The sequence below is a fragment of the Octopus bimaculoides genome, chromosome 14, assembly GCF_046866305.1.
Source record: "Octopus bimaculoides isolate indiv1 chromosome 14, ASM4686630v1, whole genome shotgun sequence".
Classification (NCBI taxonomy): Eukaryota; Metazoa; Mollusca; class Cephalopoda; order Octopoda; family Octopodidae; genus Octopus; species Octopus bimaculoides.
Window position 1 is genome coordinate 28,409,777 of NC_142941.1, and position 16,307 is coordinate 28,426,083.

A 16,307-nucleotide genomic window follows, 5' to 3' on the forward strand; every position below is an offset into this window, starting at 1 on the left:
AGAGTTGCAGCAAAATTTGTGCCTTGCTTGCTCATGGAAAAACAGAAACAGTCACAATTGAATGCATGTCATGAACTGAAAGAATAGTTGGAAGTTGATCAGGACCTTTTTTCAAAGTTCATCATGAAGCAGCAATCAAACCAATGGAATCATTTGATGTCACCATGCCCCCAAAAAGTCCAATGTCAAGACGATGCTGATTTGTTTCATCGATGCGAAAGGAATTGTCCACAGAGAATCTTTTCCTCCTGGTCAAGCAGTTAACCAGACATTTTACTTGGTAGTTCTGAAACATTTTTGAGATGCAGTGAAACAAAAATGCTCCGACCTGTGGCAAAGTGTAGAATGGTGGTTTCATCATGACCTGCACACACCACCTTGAATGTGACACAGTTTTTGACCAAAAATGGCTTGACCCTACATACCCACCCAATTACCCACATATCCACCCAGTCTTGCTCCTTGTGACATTTTTTGTTCCCCCAAATGAAAAAAGTCCTTAAAGGGAAACATTTTACAGATGTGGAAGAGGTGAAGAAAAAAACTATGGAGGTGTTAAAAGGCATCACTTCGCAAGAGTTCCAGCACTGTTTCAAAGAGTGGAAAATGCATCTGGATCACTGCATTGCTTCAAATGGAGAATACTTTGAAGGCAGTAAAATTGTAAACATGTAAAATTAAGTGAATAAGATAATATTGCAAAATTCCAGCTTCTTTTGGGTACCCCCTTGTAATATTGTGCATGCATTACTGGAAGTCCATAGTAAACGCATTATTTTAAATAATAATTTTAGATATGTGTGTGGTATGTATGTTTGTACATACACACACACACACATATATAAATGAAAGAAAATCATACTTATTCTCCTTGCTCCATTTCTATTTCTCTCCTGTAGCTTTTGCACACACACGTCTGTACACCCACTCACACACACACACATTCTTCTACACTTTAACACTCCTTTCTCTCCCACCTCCATCTGTCATCTCTGCTTGACCATTACTGACTCTTTAGCTTGCCAACAATCTCAACAAACACTCATGTTATTTATCTTCCTTACTGTCCACACTTCTCTCAAAACAAAAAAAAAAAAACTAATTTTGTTCCCTGCACCATTACATCTGTTTTTTCACCCCTTCATCATGGTTATTTTTATCCACAAATTTATTTCAGCTTCTTCATGATAGTTATTTCTTCTCCTTTGTGAATTTTATCATTTTCTAACCATCCTCTGGACACGCAACCAAACTCTCCAGACCTTTTACTAGTATTGTGTAATTTATACCAGTTTCCTAAACATTTCTTCTTTTCACAAATTCATACATTTTCTCTCATTTTAAATTTAACTTTAAACATTACCCTCTTTGATGAAAAACATTTTCACAATCCTATATACTTTGATGTATTGTTTGAAAATAAGAATATTTCTCCCAGACCAACGATGACTGGAATATTTTCAATTGTTAGATCAATGGAAATATATGTACACACACACATGCGTGCACACACACACTTGCATGCACAAACACACACACATACGCATACATGCATACATGCATCATCATCATCATCATTTAAGATTCTATTTTTCCTGAGTGTAAACCTAATGCACTCTGTTCATCAATAACAGCTTCCATCTTACTCTTGCCATCCCATATACATCATCATGACTTAAATTTCCCTCATTTGCACAAGCTCTTACCTCCTCACATACAAGCTTTCACACCACTTACCTAACAATTACACTCAATCACCAAGGCCACACCAATCCCACTTTGTACTTCCATGTTTGCACACTTGCATACCTTTGTACACATACATACAACTCCCTCTTATGCCTACTTCTAGACATAGATACACTCATACACTTTCACCTATGTACCCATCCTTTCCTCCATTGTTAACTTCTCATCATTAAAAAATAATTCTCTCCTGGTTTCTAATCTCTCACCTGTTTTTTTTTTTTTTCTCTTTTTACTGATTATTTCTGCCTCTCTTTCTCTCCAATGCTTTTCTTTCTTCTGATGAAGGACTAAAGCTGGAAACGTTAAATCACTTTCTCTTTCCATTAAAGTATTATGCTAAGATGACATTCATCAACCTATGTTCTTCTTGTCTCAAAATACAGTTAGCAAGCGATAACAGAAAACTCAAGTACTACAATTAGCTATTTTCTATTGAATTGTTGACTTCAAAATTATAAAAACTATGTGTTTATATCTGTGAACATACACACACACACAAACACGCATGCATACACGCATGCACACACACACAAACACAGAGTGCAAAAAATATAAATAACACAGAGATGTGATAAAAAAAAGAACAGAGTGTATTAGGTTCACACTCAGGAAAAATAGAACCTTAAATGATGATGAGGATGATGATGTATGCATGTATGTGTGTGTGTACATATATTTCCATTCATCTAACAATGGAAAATATTCCAGCCATTGTTGGTCTGGGAGAAATATTCTTGTTTTCAAACAATACATCAAAAGTTTTTTTGTTTTTCTCTTCTGTCTTTCTTGCAGAAATCTCCACCAATAAAAGCAAAACTAATATAATACCAATAGCAATTGCAGCACCAATTCTTGCACTGTCTGTGGTATTCTTAGCAATTGTATTTCTCTACTACAGAAGGTAGGCAATATTTTTTCTTTACCATGTAACACTACATTTTTGTACCTTTTACTACTTTAAGTTGGTGTACCGCTTTCTGAACAGAAATGTATGCCATCTTTTTATATAAAAGCATAATGATGATGATGATGATTTGCTCTTGGTTTAAGCAGGAAACCAACAGTATCGAGGGAAGGGGGTTAGTCAGTTCTATTGACCCGAGTACTTCTCTGTTACTTTATTTTATCAACACTAAAAAGATGAAAGGCAAGTTGATCTCAACAGAATTTGAACTCAGGCTATAGGAATACAACAAATACAACAGCATTTTTCTGGTTCTCTGCCAACCTCAGTCAGATGGATGGATGGATGGATGGATGGATGGATGGATGGATGGATGGATGGATGGATGGATGGATGGATGGATGGATGGATGGATGGATGGATGGATGGATGGATGGATGGATGGATGGATGGATGGATGGATGGATGGATGGATGGATGGATGGATGGATGGATGGATGGATGGATGGATGGATGGATGGATGGATGGATGGATGGATGGATGGATGGATGGATGGTTGGTTGGTTGGTTGGTTGGTTGGTTGGTTGGTAAAGTTGACCCAGGCTGGATTTCAACTCAGAAGAAATGCTGCAAGGCATTAAGGTATTTTCTCGATGTTCTAAATGAAACTGTCAATCCACCAGCCTAGTACCAACAACGACAACAATGATGATGTTTTCAAGTTTGGGCACAAGGCCAGCAATATTTGGGGAACAGGCCAAGTCAATTATATTAACTCTAGTTCCTGACTAATACTTTATTTTATTGACCCCTGAAGAATGTAAAGTTTAGTTGACCTCAACAGGATTTGAATATGGAATGAAATTAAGCAACTAAACACAAGGTATTTTGTTCATTTCTCTACAGATTCTTCCAGTCTTAATAATAATAATAATAATAATAATAATAATAATAATAATAATAGCAATAATAAATGGTTTCAAATTTTGGCACAAGGCCAGAAAGTTTGAAGGTGGGGAGAAGTTGATTACATCAACCCCAGTTCTCAACTGGTCCTTATTTTATCAGCCCCAAAAGGATGAAAGGCAAAAATTGATCTTGGTGTAATTTGAACTCAACGGAAAGATAGACGAAATGTCACTAAGCATTTTGTCTGGCATACTAACAATTCTACCTACTCACTACCCTTTAAAATTTTGGCACAAGTCTAGCAATTTCAGAGCAGAGACTAAGTCAATTAAATCAACCCCAGTGCTCAACTTGTAAGTATTCTATGGCCTCCACCCTCCCCTAAAAGGATGAAAGGTAAAGTCAACCTCAATGGAATTTGAACTCAGAATGTAAAGACGGACAAAATGCAGCTAAGCATTTTGCCTGATGTGGTAATGATTCTGCCAGTTTGTCACCTTACTTAATAATAACAAGAAGAATAGTAATCTTTTCTATTATAGGCATACGGCCTAAAATTTAGTGGGAGAGGGCTCATCAATTACATCAACCCCAGTCCTTCAATTGGTATTTATTTTATCAACCCTGAAAAGAAGAAAAGCAAAGCCAGCCTTGACAGAATTTTAATTCAAAACATAAAGTACTACTTTTACTAACCAAGGTGGATGAAAGGCAACGTAGATTTTGGCAGGATTTTCACTACTGTAAAAATTTCTGATTAGTAAACCAGATGTTTTGGGGATGAGGGAACAGTCAATTATATCAACTTCAGTACTTGACAGGTTCTTTCTTTATTGGCCCCTTAAAACGTATAGCTGACTTTGACTGGATTTGAACTAAGAACATTCAAAGTTGGTTCTAAATGTCACATGACATTTCATTGATGCTCTAACAATTCTGCCAATCCTCTACCCTCACAATTTATTATTATCATCATCAACATGATGATCATCATCATCTGGGTGAAAGAAATAAGTACCAATTAAGCACTGGGGTCGATATAAATCAACTAGCCCCTCCTTCAAAATTTCAGGCTTTGTGCTTATTATAGAGAGAATTGTTATTATTATTGTTATTGTTATTATTATTATTATTATTATTATTATTATTATTATTATTATTATTATTATTATTATGGTTAAGGCATCAAGCTGGCAGAATCATTAGCATGCCAAGCAAAATACTTAGCAGTATTTCATCTGTCACTATGTTCTGAGTTCAAATTCTGCCGAGGTCAACTTTGCCTTTCAGCAATTCGGGGTCAATGAAATAAGTGTCGGGATAATTGACTAGTCCACTTCCCTCAAATTTCAGGCCTTGTGCCTATAGTGAAAAGGATTATTATTATTATCAAGGTAGCAATCTGGTTGAATCATTAGCACACTGGACATTATGCTTAGTGGTATTTCACCCATCATTATGTTCTGAGTTCAAATTCTGCCAAAGTCAACTTTACCTTTAATCCTTTCAGGGTCAATGAAATGAGCACCAATCAAATACCAGGGTCGATATAATTGACTTACATCTTCCTCTAAATTTAAGGCCTTGTGTCTATAGTAGGAGGGATCATTATTATTATTAAAGCAGCAAGCTGACAGAATCATTGGCATGCCAGACAAAATGCTTAATGACATTTCATCCATCTTCATGTTCTAAGTTCAAATTCCACTAAGGTTGACTTTGGTTTCTATCCTTTTGGAGTTGATAAAATAAAGCACCAGTCAAGTACTGAGGTCAATGTAATTGACTCCTCCCTTGAAATTACTGACCTTATGCCAAAATTTGAAACTAATTATTATTATTATTATTGAGTGAGAGAGCAAAGCATGCCATCAAAGTGACACTGGGGTGAAATATACAAAGCCCAGTATACTCATCGTGACTACTCATCAGATAAGGGTATACCAGGCACATGCATCACAGCCATATGTGCATGATATGGTGATCTCAGTAGTTGTATGCTGTCAACTTAATGTGACGGTCCCCTGAAGGGAATAATATTATTGTTGGTTAGACCTAGGAAGCTGCACTGCTATTATTCCCTTCAGGGGACTGTCACATTAAGTTGACAGCATACAACTACTTCATCGCATCACTACTGCATAAATCTCTCTGAGAGATTTAGAAATGTATTATTTCTAAAAATGGCGATCTCATATCAAAATAAACAGTGCATGACCTTGCAGGTGGGGCCCAGTTAGAATTTTCTTCAGGTCGAGTAGCTCATCCCACTCAAACGGTCCTTGAATAAAGGTTGCTTAGGAATGTCGAATGAAACACCCATGTTTTCAGAGGTGAATTATTCAAACCCCAAAGAATTCCTCTCAAAACATGGCTATGATGCTCCCCCTCTACTTCTGCTCATGATCAGAGATGCACATATTGTCAGCCACCTAGGGACATGCTCAACTGGTTAAGGTCAAACAACTGACAAGCAAATCTGTGGTATTGAGCAGAATATTTGCTGTAGCCTATCTTTTATACCAAGACAAAACAAAACAATGTACATGATAACACTTCCAATCAATTAAGATCAGAAACCATGAGAGTCACTGCCTGGTACTGCATCCAGGCATTATTATTATTATTATTATTATTATTATTATTATTATTATTTTATGCTTGACTTTTGCTTTGCATTTGTACAAGTTGGATCCAAGTCTCACCCAGAGACCTCAAGAGACAACAAGTTCATGTAGGTGTTATGCCTAGGGTACCATATATTTGAATTTGTACAGTGTTGTTCTAGAGAATGTTTTAAAATTTGAGATCACATAGACAGTATTTTACGTAGGATATGGGCAGTTCCCATGAGCACTATCTTTTGAACTTCAGCCATTTTGGGGTTTCCTGGTATCTGAGCTAGCTAGTAATCAACCCTTTTCGCTGTCATTCCCAGGGCACCTATGACAATAGGTATTGTTTTCGTCTTCAGATTCCACATTTTGCTAATTTCTATTTCAAGATCTTTATATTTGCTCAGTTTTTGGTAGGTCTTGACAGATACGTTTATATCGATTGGGGCAGTCATATCAATGAGGAGGCATGATTTTTGTCTGAAGTTTTTCAGTATGATGTCTGGCCTATTTGCATCTATCTTTCTGTCAGTTTGAATGGTGAAGTTCCAGAGGAGTGCGATGTGATCATTTTCAAGTACTGGGGGTGGTTTGTGTTCCCACCAGTTTTTATTATGGGACAAGTCCAGGTTTTTGCAAATTACCCAGTGAATATATTGTGCAGCTATATCATGCCTGTTGAGATACTCTGTAGGCGCAAGCAAACTGCACATGGAGACAACATGATCGATGGTCTCATTTTGTTGTTGGCATATACGACATAATGGGGAGCTGCCGTTCTTTAATATGTTGGCCTGATAGTTCGTTGTAGGTAGGCATTGATCTTGGACTGCTATGATAAACCCCTCTGTTTCTGATTTCAAGCCAGAGGCCATTAGCCATTGATGGGTAAGGGCTTTGTCAATATATGCATTATTCGCTCTCTTTGGGTATTTGCCATTGAGAGGTTTTCCATGCCATTTATCAGTCATAATATCTAAGGGAGCAATTTTAGCATGGGTTTTCGAGCGCTTAGCTTTTTCTGCAGGTGTTTCTAGTTCATCTAATTCTTGGATTTGTTGTAATTGGAATTCACTTAGATATTCCTTTGCCTGTTTTGTTACTGAGTAAGATGCTTTCTTGCTTTCATGTTTTGAGACAAGTTTTAGCATCCAATCCTCAGAGTTTTTCAGATAGGTGTCTAGGACAATTGTGGCTACCTTCATTGTTAATGCCAGCTGTAGAAGTCCATGGCCTCCCTCTTTTCTCGGCAGATAAAGACGTTCTATATCTGCCTTAGGGTGGTGCATTCTATGCATTGTCAACAGTTTTCGTATTTTTCTGTCAACATTACATATTTCAGTAATTGACCAGTTAACGATATTGAAACTGTAAGTCACGACTGGTATGGCTAGAGCATTGATCGCTTCGATCCTGTTTCTTGCGTTTAGCTCTGTCTTCAGTATTGCTCTCACCATGCGATAACATTCTCTTCTGATCCTTTCCCTCATCACTGAATGCTTAATATTGTCCCCTTCAATTACCCCTAGGTATTTGTAGCTCTCCGCTGGTTCTAACTCTTTTATGACATTTTGCTGGTCAAGGTTCACATTAGACGTTTTTGTCATTTTTCCTTTGATAAAGGTAGCTTTTGCACATTTATGAAGCCCAAATTGCATCCTGATGTCATCACTGAATTGTTTAACAATCGCTAGTAGGCCTTTGAGTTGTTGGTCATTCTTTGCAAAAAGCTTTAAATCATCCATGTAAATGAGATGATTTATATTTTTATCAAATATTTTATACCCATACTGTGCATCATTGAGCAATTTGGAGAGAGGTATTAAGGCTAGACAGAAAAGCAGTGGTGATAGTGAGTCACCCTGGAAAATGGCACATGAAATTCTTACATCTCCAGCATTTAGAGATTCATTGTCATTGTTCAACTCCAGTGTGGTTCTCCATGATCTCATACTTACAGATAAAAAATTTTGCAGAGTAGGAGCTATTTTATACATTTCCAGACATTTCCTAATCCAGCTATGTGGTAGGCTATCAAAGACCTTTTTATAGTCTATCCAGGCTATTGACAAGTTTTTGTGTCGTTTGTGACAATCTTCTAAGATCATCTTATTGATGAGTAGCTGATCTTTACAACCATAAGATCCATGTTTACATCCCTTTTGCTCATTAGGAAATATGCTACTTTCTATTAAAAAACTATAGGTATACTCAGTTAGGACGGATGTTAGTGTCTTATACATTGTTGTTAAGCAGGTTATGGGTCGATAATTTTTTGGTTCGTTTGTTTCCTCATTTTTTGGAAGCAGGAATGTTAAATCATTAACTAGCCAAGAGGGCATCAATCTAGGATTTTGCAAAACATCATTGTAAAGTTTTGTTAGCAGTTGTTATTATTATTATTATTATTATTATTATTATTATTATCATTGAGTGAGAGAGCAGTACATGCCATCAAAGTGACACTGGGGTAAAATATATGAAGCCCAATATACCCATCATGACTACCCGTCTGATAAGGGTACACCAGGCACATGCATCACAACCATATGTGCGCGACATGGTGATCTCATATCAAGATAAACAGCGCATGACCTCACAGGTGGGGCCCAGATAGAATTTTCTTCGGGTCAAGTAACTCATCCCACTCAAAAGGTCCCTGAATAAAGGTTGTTTAAGGATGTTGAGCAAAACACCCATGTTTCCAAAGGTGAATTATTCAAACCCCAAAGAATTCCTCTTGACACATGGCTATGATGCTCCCCCACTACTTCTGCTCATGATCAGAGATGCACATATTGTCAGCCACCTAGGGACATGCTCAACTGGTTAAGGTCAAACAACTGACAAGCAAATCTGTGGTATTGAGCAGAATATTTGCTGTAGCCTATCTTTTATACCAAGACAAAACAAAACAAAATGTACATGATAACACTTCCAATCAATTAAGATCAGAAGCCATGAGAGTCACTGCCTGGTACTGCATCAGGGCATATTATTATCATTATCATTATTATTATTATTATTATTATTATTATTATTATTATTATTATTATTATCATTATCATTATTATTATTATTATTATTATTATTATTATCATTATCATTATTATTATTATCATCACTATTATTATTTCTAACATGGATCCACAATTTCGGGAGGAAGAGTTAAGTTGATTGAATCATTATTTGACTGGTGCTTTATTTTATTGACTTAAGAAAGATGATGGGTACAGTCAACCTCAGTAGAATTCGAACTCAGAATATAAAGATGGGTGAAATGCCACTAAGCATTTGGTCTAACATGCTAATTGTTCTGCCTGATCACTGCTTTTGAATCTCTTTTACTTGTTTCAGTCATTTTGACTGTGGCCATGCTTGAGCACCGCCTTTTAGTCAAGCAAATCGACCTCAGGACATTCTTTGTAAACCTAGTACTTATTCTATGGGTCACTTTTGCTGAACCGCTAAGTTACGGGGATGTAAACACACCAGCATCGGTTGTCAAGCGATGTTGGAGGGACAAACACAGACACACAAACATATACACACACACTGGGCTTCTTTCAGTTTCCGCCTACCAAATCCACTCACAAGGCTTTGGTCAGCCCGAGGCTATAGTAGGAGACACTTGCCCAAGGTGCCATGCAGTAGGACTGAACCCGTAAAGCAAGCTACTTACCACACAGCCACTCCTGCGCCTAATAATGATGACGATGATGATTTCATTTAATTGTCACAAGGTTGAAGGATGAGGGGAACAATACAAAGACAGACATAAAGTGTGGGGGTTTATATATAATGAAATGATGAAAAAAGGAAAGAAAGAAATTAAGTATATATGGTATACACTGGAAAAGAAGGGACATATGCATAACATACAAAGGTTTTTAAAAAAATGGTGGTGAGGTTGATAGAGATGTGGCCCTCCTGATACAGGAAGGCCTCTAGGGATAATCAAGAAACCCCAGTGTCTGAGATCTCCCTGAAACCCCAGGAGCAAGTGCCCTCTTCAATTTTCTCTCTCCAATTCACAGGTTTACACTTAGAGAGCTATCATCCACTCTTGCCATTTTTGCAACTTTTGTTCACCTTTCGATAAACTCACTTTTGAGAACAACACTTCCCTCTCCACTCACAATTGAAGAAGTCAATGAGAGCTCTACCAAAGAGGAATGTATCTGTTCTCATGCCTTTCAGCCTTGTCCACCAAACAACCTCTTTCGCCACAGCCACCAGGCAAAGGAAAACTGCTTTGCCTGCCCTATTGAAGGATGTCGGTGGTGCAATCATCACTACAGACTCAGCCAACAGACAAATCCGTCCCACATATGACAGCAGCATTTCGACATAAGCCCACAAGTCAGCAATGCTTGGACACTGAACGAGGGCATGCAGAATGGTTTCATCACTCTGCGCACACCTCGGACAAGCCCATCTGACAGCACATCTATACCTGTAGAGTTTATCTCAAACCGGTAGCACCCCGCTATAGCACTGCCAGGCAAGGACATCTGGAAATTATCCATAATAGTTCCTGATCGGAAAGTTCTCTGGAACAGACTAGCCAATTCATTCTTGTCAGCACCCAGAGTCACCCCAAAATCATCATCACACTTCCTTGCCTCTAATTCTCTATAAATTTCTAAAACAGAACATCCACCATTCCCATTGCCCAACTGTTAGAACAATTGTTTCTAACATAGGCACAAGGCTTGAAATTTTGGGGACGGAAAAGAATTGATTGTACTGTAATTTTATCAACCTCAAATGAATAAAAGGCAAAGTTGACCTCAGCAGCACTTGAACTTAGAGTATAAAGAGACAAAATAAATATCACAAAGCATTTTGTCCTTTGCTGTAACAGTTATGGCAGGCATGGGCAACCTTTTTCCATGTGCGGGCCGGATTAAGTTTTCTCACCAAAGTTACGGGCCAGAGCCCTAATTATAGACTTACAAAATATGTATACAAGTGCTTACACAAGTATTTGCTTTATAATATAAAAAGGATATTAAAATTCGGGTAAGAACAAAACAATTTATTAATATAAAACAAATATAATTGAATCAGTAAAATAATTTATTCATTCTCAGAGGGAGAAAATAGCCATGAAACATTATTCTAATGGAATAGTTGGGGTTGATGTTTCTTCACCAGCATCTCGATGTTTGAAGAAATGCTAGAGGTGGCTACTCTCAAGTTATTTTCAAGATGATTATCAGTTATTCTTGATCTTGCTTTGGATTTAGTAGATTTCATTTTTGAGAATAGCTGTTCATATTTATATGTGCTCCCAAAGAGTGACATTTTCTTTCTAGAAAAATCCACGATCAAGGGGAAATTTTCTCTTGGTAGGCTTTTATAAAACTCTATTAGTGAATGACCTCTCATTTCCCGTTTTAAATCTTCATTCCCTTGGAATTCAATTAATTCTATCTGTAATTCCTTGGGACCCTGGTTAATATTGATATCAAAAGGTGAAGAAAATATATGTAAATTTGTTTCTTGTGATCTGAAATTTTAAAATTTATTATTGAATTTTTTGTTGATCAATTTTACCTCATCTGCATAAGAAGTACAATCGATTTTGCCATGAATTGCCGATGTTGGTAAATGGAATGTATTACAATTCCTGAGCTGTCGTTCTCATAGTTGCATTTTGTTTTGAAATGTTTTGATATGACTGTACGACTGATGAATGAATTGGCCTTCTCCTTGCAATTTCAAATTAAGGTCATTAAGATATGAAACAAAGTCAGCAAGAAAAGCAAGACCACATATCCAGCCATCATCACTCAATTCAGGCATAGACTTTCCTTTCATTTCTATGAATGTAAACATTTCACTCCTCAGATCATAAAATCATTTCAACATTTTTCCTTTGTTCAACCATTCCATCTCACAATAGAGAACCAAATCTCCAAACTCTGCCTCGATATCCTCAAGAAATTCTTTAAACTGGTGGTAGTTCAAAGCTCGAGATTTTATAAAATTTATACTCAAAACAACCTTGGACATGACATGTTCAAATTTGAGTGACTTGGCACACAAATTCTCCTGGTGAATTATGCAATGAATAATGGATAAATCTTTTTGTGTCTATATTTACAGAAGCCAATTCCAATCTGGTTTTAGAAACTAAGCCTGCTTTACTACCAGCCATAGCAGGAGCACCATCTGTTGATAAAGCATGAAGGTTTTTGAAATGTAGATTAAATCTGGCCATTAACATTTTCAATTCTTGAAAAATATCTTCCCCAGTGGTGGTGTCTTTTATTCTCAAAGGCCAAGCATTTCTTCTGTGATATTTAAATCTTCATCAATTCCACGTTGGGCTGTATTTGACATGCAAGTTGGGCTGTATTTGACACATCAGTGCTCTCATCAATAGCTAAGGAAAAATATTTAAAATGCAAAGAAAGTCTTTTCAAGCCTAATTCTACATTAGTTGCCAAGTTCGTCAATCCGTCTTATTACAGTTCTATGAGACAAACTAATATTATCAATTTCTTTTTTTTACCTGAACAAAAAATTTCAGTTAATGCTTGTAGGCATTCTTTTACAAATTCACCATCGGAATAATTTTTCAAATGTTTTGCAATTTTCTCGCTAATGATATAACTAGCATGAATAATTTTCGGTATCTTCATGTCTCTTGACAAAAAATGTCTACCGCTCTTTCAACTCTTTTATTAAATTTTCAACTTCTTGTTTCCTACGTTGACCTTGAAAACTTTCATAATGAGATGAGAGTTTGGAGAAGTAATGTCTTTCCACATTATATTCTTTAATGACAGAAACTGATTCTGAGCAGAGTAAACACACTGGTTTGTCTTTGATTTGTATGAAAAAATAATCATTGACCCACTTTTCTTGGAACACTTGGAATTCGTTATCCACTTTTCTCTTTTTCGATGACGACATTTTAGGGTTGGATAATTCGATGGAAAAAATATAGATAGTAGCGATAAATAATGGAGCATATGTTGGAATGTGAAATATAAAGTTTATATAAGGAAAATACATAATTGATCAAAAGAATAGGAATGAAGCGGTATGTTGTGTATGGCTGATATTCTCGATAGTTAGTTGTTTGGATAAATGCATTTGAGTTGAGTTATTTCTGGCCTTTGCATATTAGCCTTCAAATATTAGCAATAGGCTTGGAATCTCTTGAGTTAGTAGTTTGGTCGTTCACTAAACTGGCTTTTGGTTTTGAGAGAATTTGAGTGAGTGCGTGAATGACATGTTGATCATTCGCTAGTGTCGAGAAGAGATAACCTTACGGATTGAAAGTTAGCTACTCACTGATTAGTAGGGCCTACGATTAGTTTCATTTTATTACTGATGCTTCCTGTCTCTTTTTTGGGGAAATATGAGTTTCACTTTCTCTATCTCGATTCTACGGATTTAGTCCTTTCACCTTCCCTAGAATTTTTGCTAAAGTGCATTCCATGAACGCTTGTTTTGTTTTTGTCTATTTACTTTATAAGTCGGCCAGACTAGAAAATTAACCACTTCATGGCCACACTGCTACAGGTCTTGGCAAGCCAGAAAAAAAGGCTTTGCAGTCCAGATCTGGCCCACTGGCCATAGGTTACCCATGCCTGAGTTGTGGCAATCCATTGCTTTAATGATGATAATAATGGTTTCCAATTTTGGCAGAAGGCCAAGAATTATAGTGAAGGGATAAGTCAATACCATCAGCCTGGTACTTTATTTTATCAAACCCAAAAAGGATGAAATGCAAAGTTGACCCTACCTGAATTTGAACTCGAAATGTAAACGGCTGGAACAAATGTCACAAGGCATTTTTTCCATTCTTCTAACAACTCTGCAAAACTACCAACCTAATAATAATAATAACAATAACAATAATCCTTCCTACTAAATGTAAGCAAGATCAACTTCAGTATTTCATCAACTTCAGTGGCATTTGAACCCAGAACATAAAGATGGATGAAATACTGCTAAAAACTTTGCCTGGCACAGTAATGATTCTACCAGCTCACCACCTTATAATAATAATAATTTCTTTATTAACTGAAAAGGGGTTACATTAAAAAACATCGTGGACAGCACAGGACAAATAGAATGTGGGGTTACATGGAAGTTGTTGTAAACAATGATAAACTATCAATCATAACAACAAAATTCCCCGAATGAGAGAAACCTCCTAGGACTGCTCATGGAAACCCCACAAATCCATGACAGTCCTAACTACCAGGGTAAGCTCCCTCTCCACTTTGTCTACAGGTGCATGCTTAGAGTAGGCTCATTTATTCAGGCCATTCTTGTGACATTCACCCCCCTTTTAACAAAGTTGTTGGGAGGCAGAATTTCCCTCTCCCCCCTCACTTTCTTTTTCAAGTGAAACTTGGAAAAGTTAATAAAGGCTTGGTCAAAGAGGAAGGTGTCTGTCTTCAGCCCTTTCAGTCTGGTCCGCCACACAACCTCTTTTGCTAAGGCTATCAGGCAAAGAAAAACTGCTTGCCCTCCCCAGCCAAAGGAAGGCAGCAAGACTATCTTCACAATGGACTCAGCCAATAGCCAGATCAGTCCCACATGTGACAGCAGGTGTTCCGCTCTGTATGCATCTCGGGCAAACCCAACTGACTGCACTTCCATGTCTGTAGAGTTTATCCCAAACAGGCAGTGCCCCACAGTAGCACTGCCAGGCCAAAGATTTCTGGAAATTATCTATAGGCCCAAGCCCAATAAACCAACCATTGTTCTCATCGACACCCAGAATCTCCCCAAGAACATCATCATGCTTACCCACCTCTAACCCTCTATAAAATACCTGAGTGGAACTTCCACTAACTGCATTGCCTGACTGGCAGAGATGTGTGAGCACCTGATGACACTCTAGGTGACAGGCACCCTGCCTCAGTCTACATTTGATCTAGGACTGCAGCTCAGTCAAAGAGACGAGCTGTGGGAAATCATGTCTGACAAACAGCAACCACACCTACTCACCATCTAAGAAACACTGGAGATACTGCAGCCTCAGTGCATGTCTGCAGATCAATAGCCATGGCATACCCAGCCCTCCATTTAGAGGGTATTGACAGCAAATAGAGCACCTGACCAGTGGAATGCATCCTTTCCAGAGAAAGCAGAAGAGTAGCTGCTCTGGTTTGGTCAGACTCAAACTGGGACCGGGCACAACAGATGTGATGTACGCATTTGCCACCTCTGCCCGACCTTTCAGAGATTACTTTCTCTCAGCCCATTTCTGGGTGTGATTGACCACCCTGCTCGCCAGTTCATCTCCACCTGGAGATCCCAGTTCATCTCCACCTGGAGATCTCCCCATTCAATTTAACCGGTCCTTCCATCCAGCATTCCACGGTGCTGTTGGAAGGTGCTGAGTTGCATGTCCACAGATTTCTCTTGGTTAATTTTTGCTCCTGTCACCACCTTGTATTCTTTTAGAATGGTGCCAACTAAGTTTTTGTGCCTAGTGTTCGACACTATGATGGTGACATCGTCTGCATATGCTGACATGATTCTCCCACATCCTAGTTCATGTGGTATACTTCTCAATGCCTCCAATTTCTGCAGTAGTGACTCTAAAGTCATTACATACTAGAGAGATGAGGGGGGGGGCACCATTGATGGACTGAGCGCATGATGCTCTATGGTTCTGATAGGTAACCATTTACCCAAACTACTAAGCATATTGATAGTCAACCCTATCAAGGCTTTAGATTGATTCAAATTGATCAAAACCTCACCCATGCCAACTTCCTTACTTACCCTGTCTATGATGTGTCGCATGAGGTGATGGTTGTCATGGATGGATCTGCTTGGGATGGCATTTGTTTGCGCATCACCAAGTAGTTCCTAGATGACAAGCACCAGTCTCTTTGCTAGCACCGTGACCAAAATTTTGAAGCCTGTGTTATTGGCAGAAAATTTTCTATTTCATCTCCCTTATTTCGGTCCTTTCTCAGCAGTGCCACTAATAATAATAGTAGCAACAATAATAATTTAACATTTGTGTTTTGTATCTCCCTTGACAGTTATTTATCAGTTGTCTCCTTTTCTTGTTGCCCACAACTATAATAAAATGATCTTGTTCATAGTTTTTTCTAACCTATAACTATATTTGAGAATGTAC

General features: G+C 37.7%; 1 protein-coding gene across 4 annotated transcripts in view; it reads left to right on the forward strand.

Annotated features, from left to right (window-relative positions):
• The window catches only part of LOC106878084 (VPS10 domain-containing receptor SorCS3), a 1,080,069-nt gene that overhangs the window by 1,038,039 nt on the left and 25,723 nt on the right, over positions 1 to 16,307 (forward strand). For 3 of the 4 annotated variants that reach the window (XM_052972785.2, XM_089362576.1, XM_089362578.1), the window contains one exon: positions 2,542 to 2,650. The exons of the other annotated variant lie outside the window; for it this stretch is intronic. In XM_052972785.2, the coding sequence (XP_052828745.2) occupies positions 2,542 to 2,650 (109 nt within the window). The remainder of the gene's footprint in view (positions 1 to 2,541; positions 2,651 to 16,307) is intronic. 4 annotated transcript variants of the gene reach the window in all.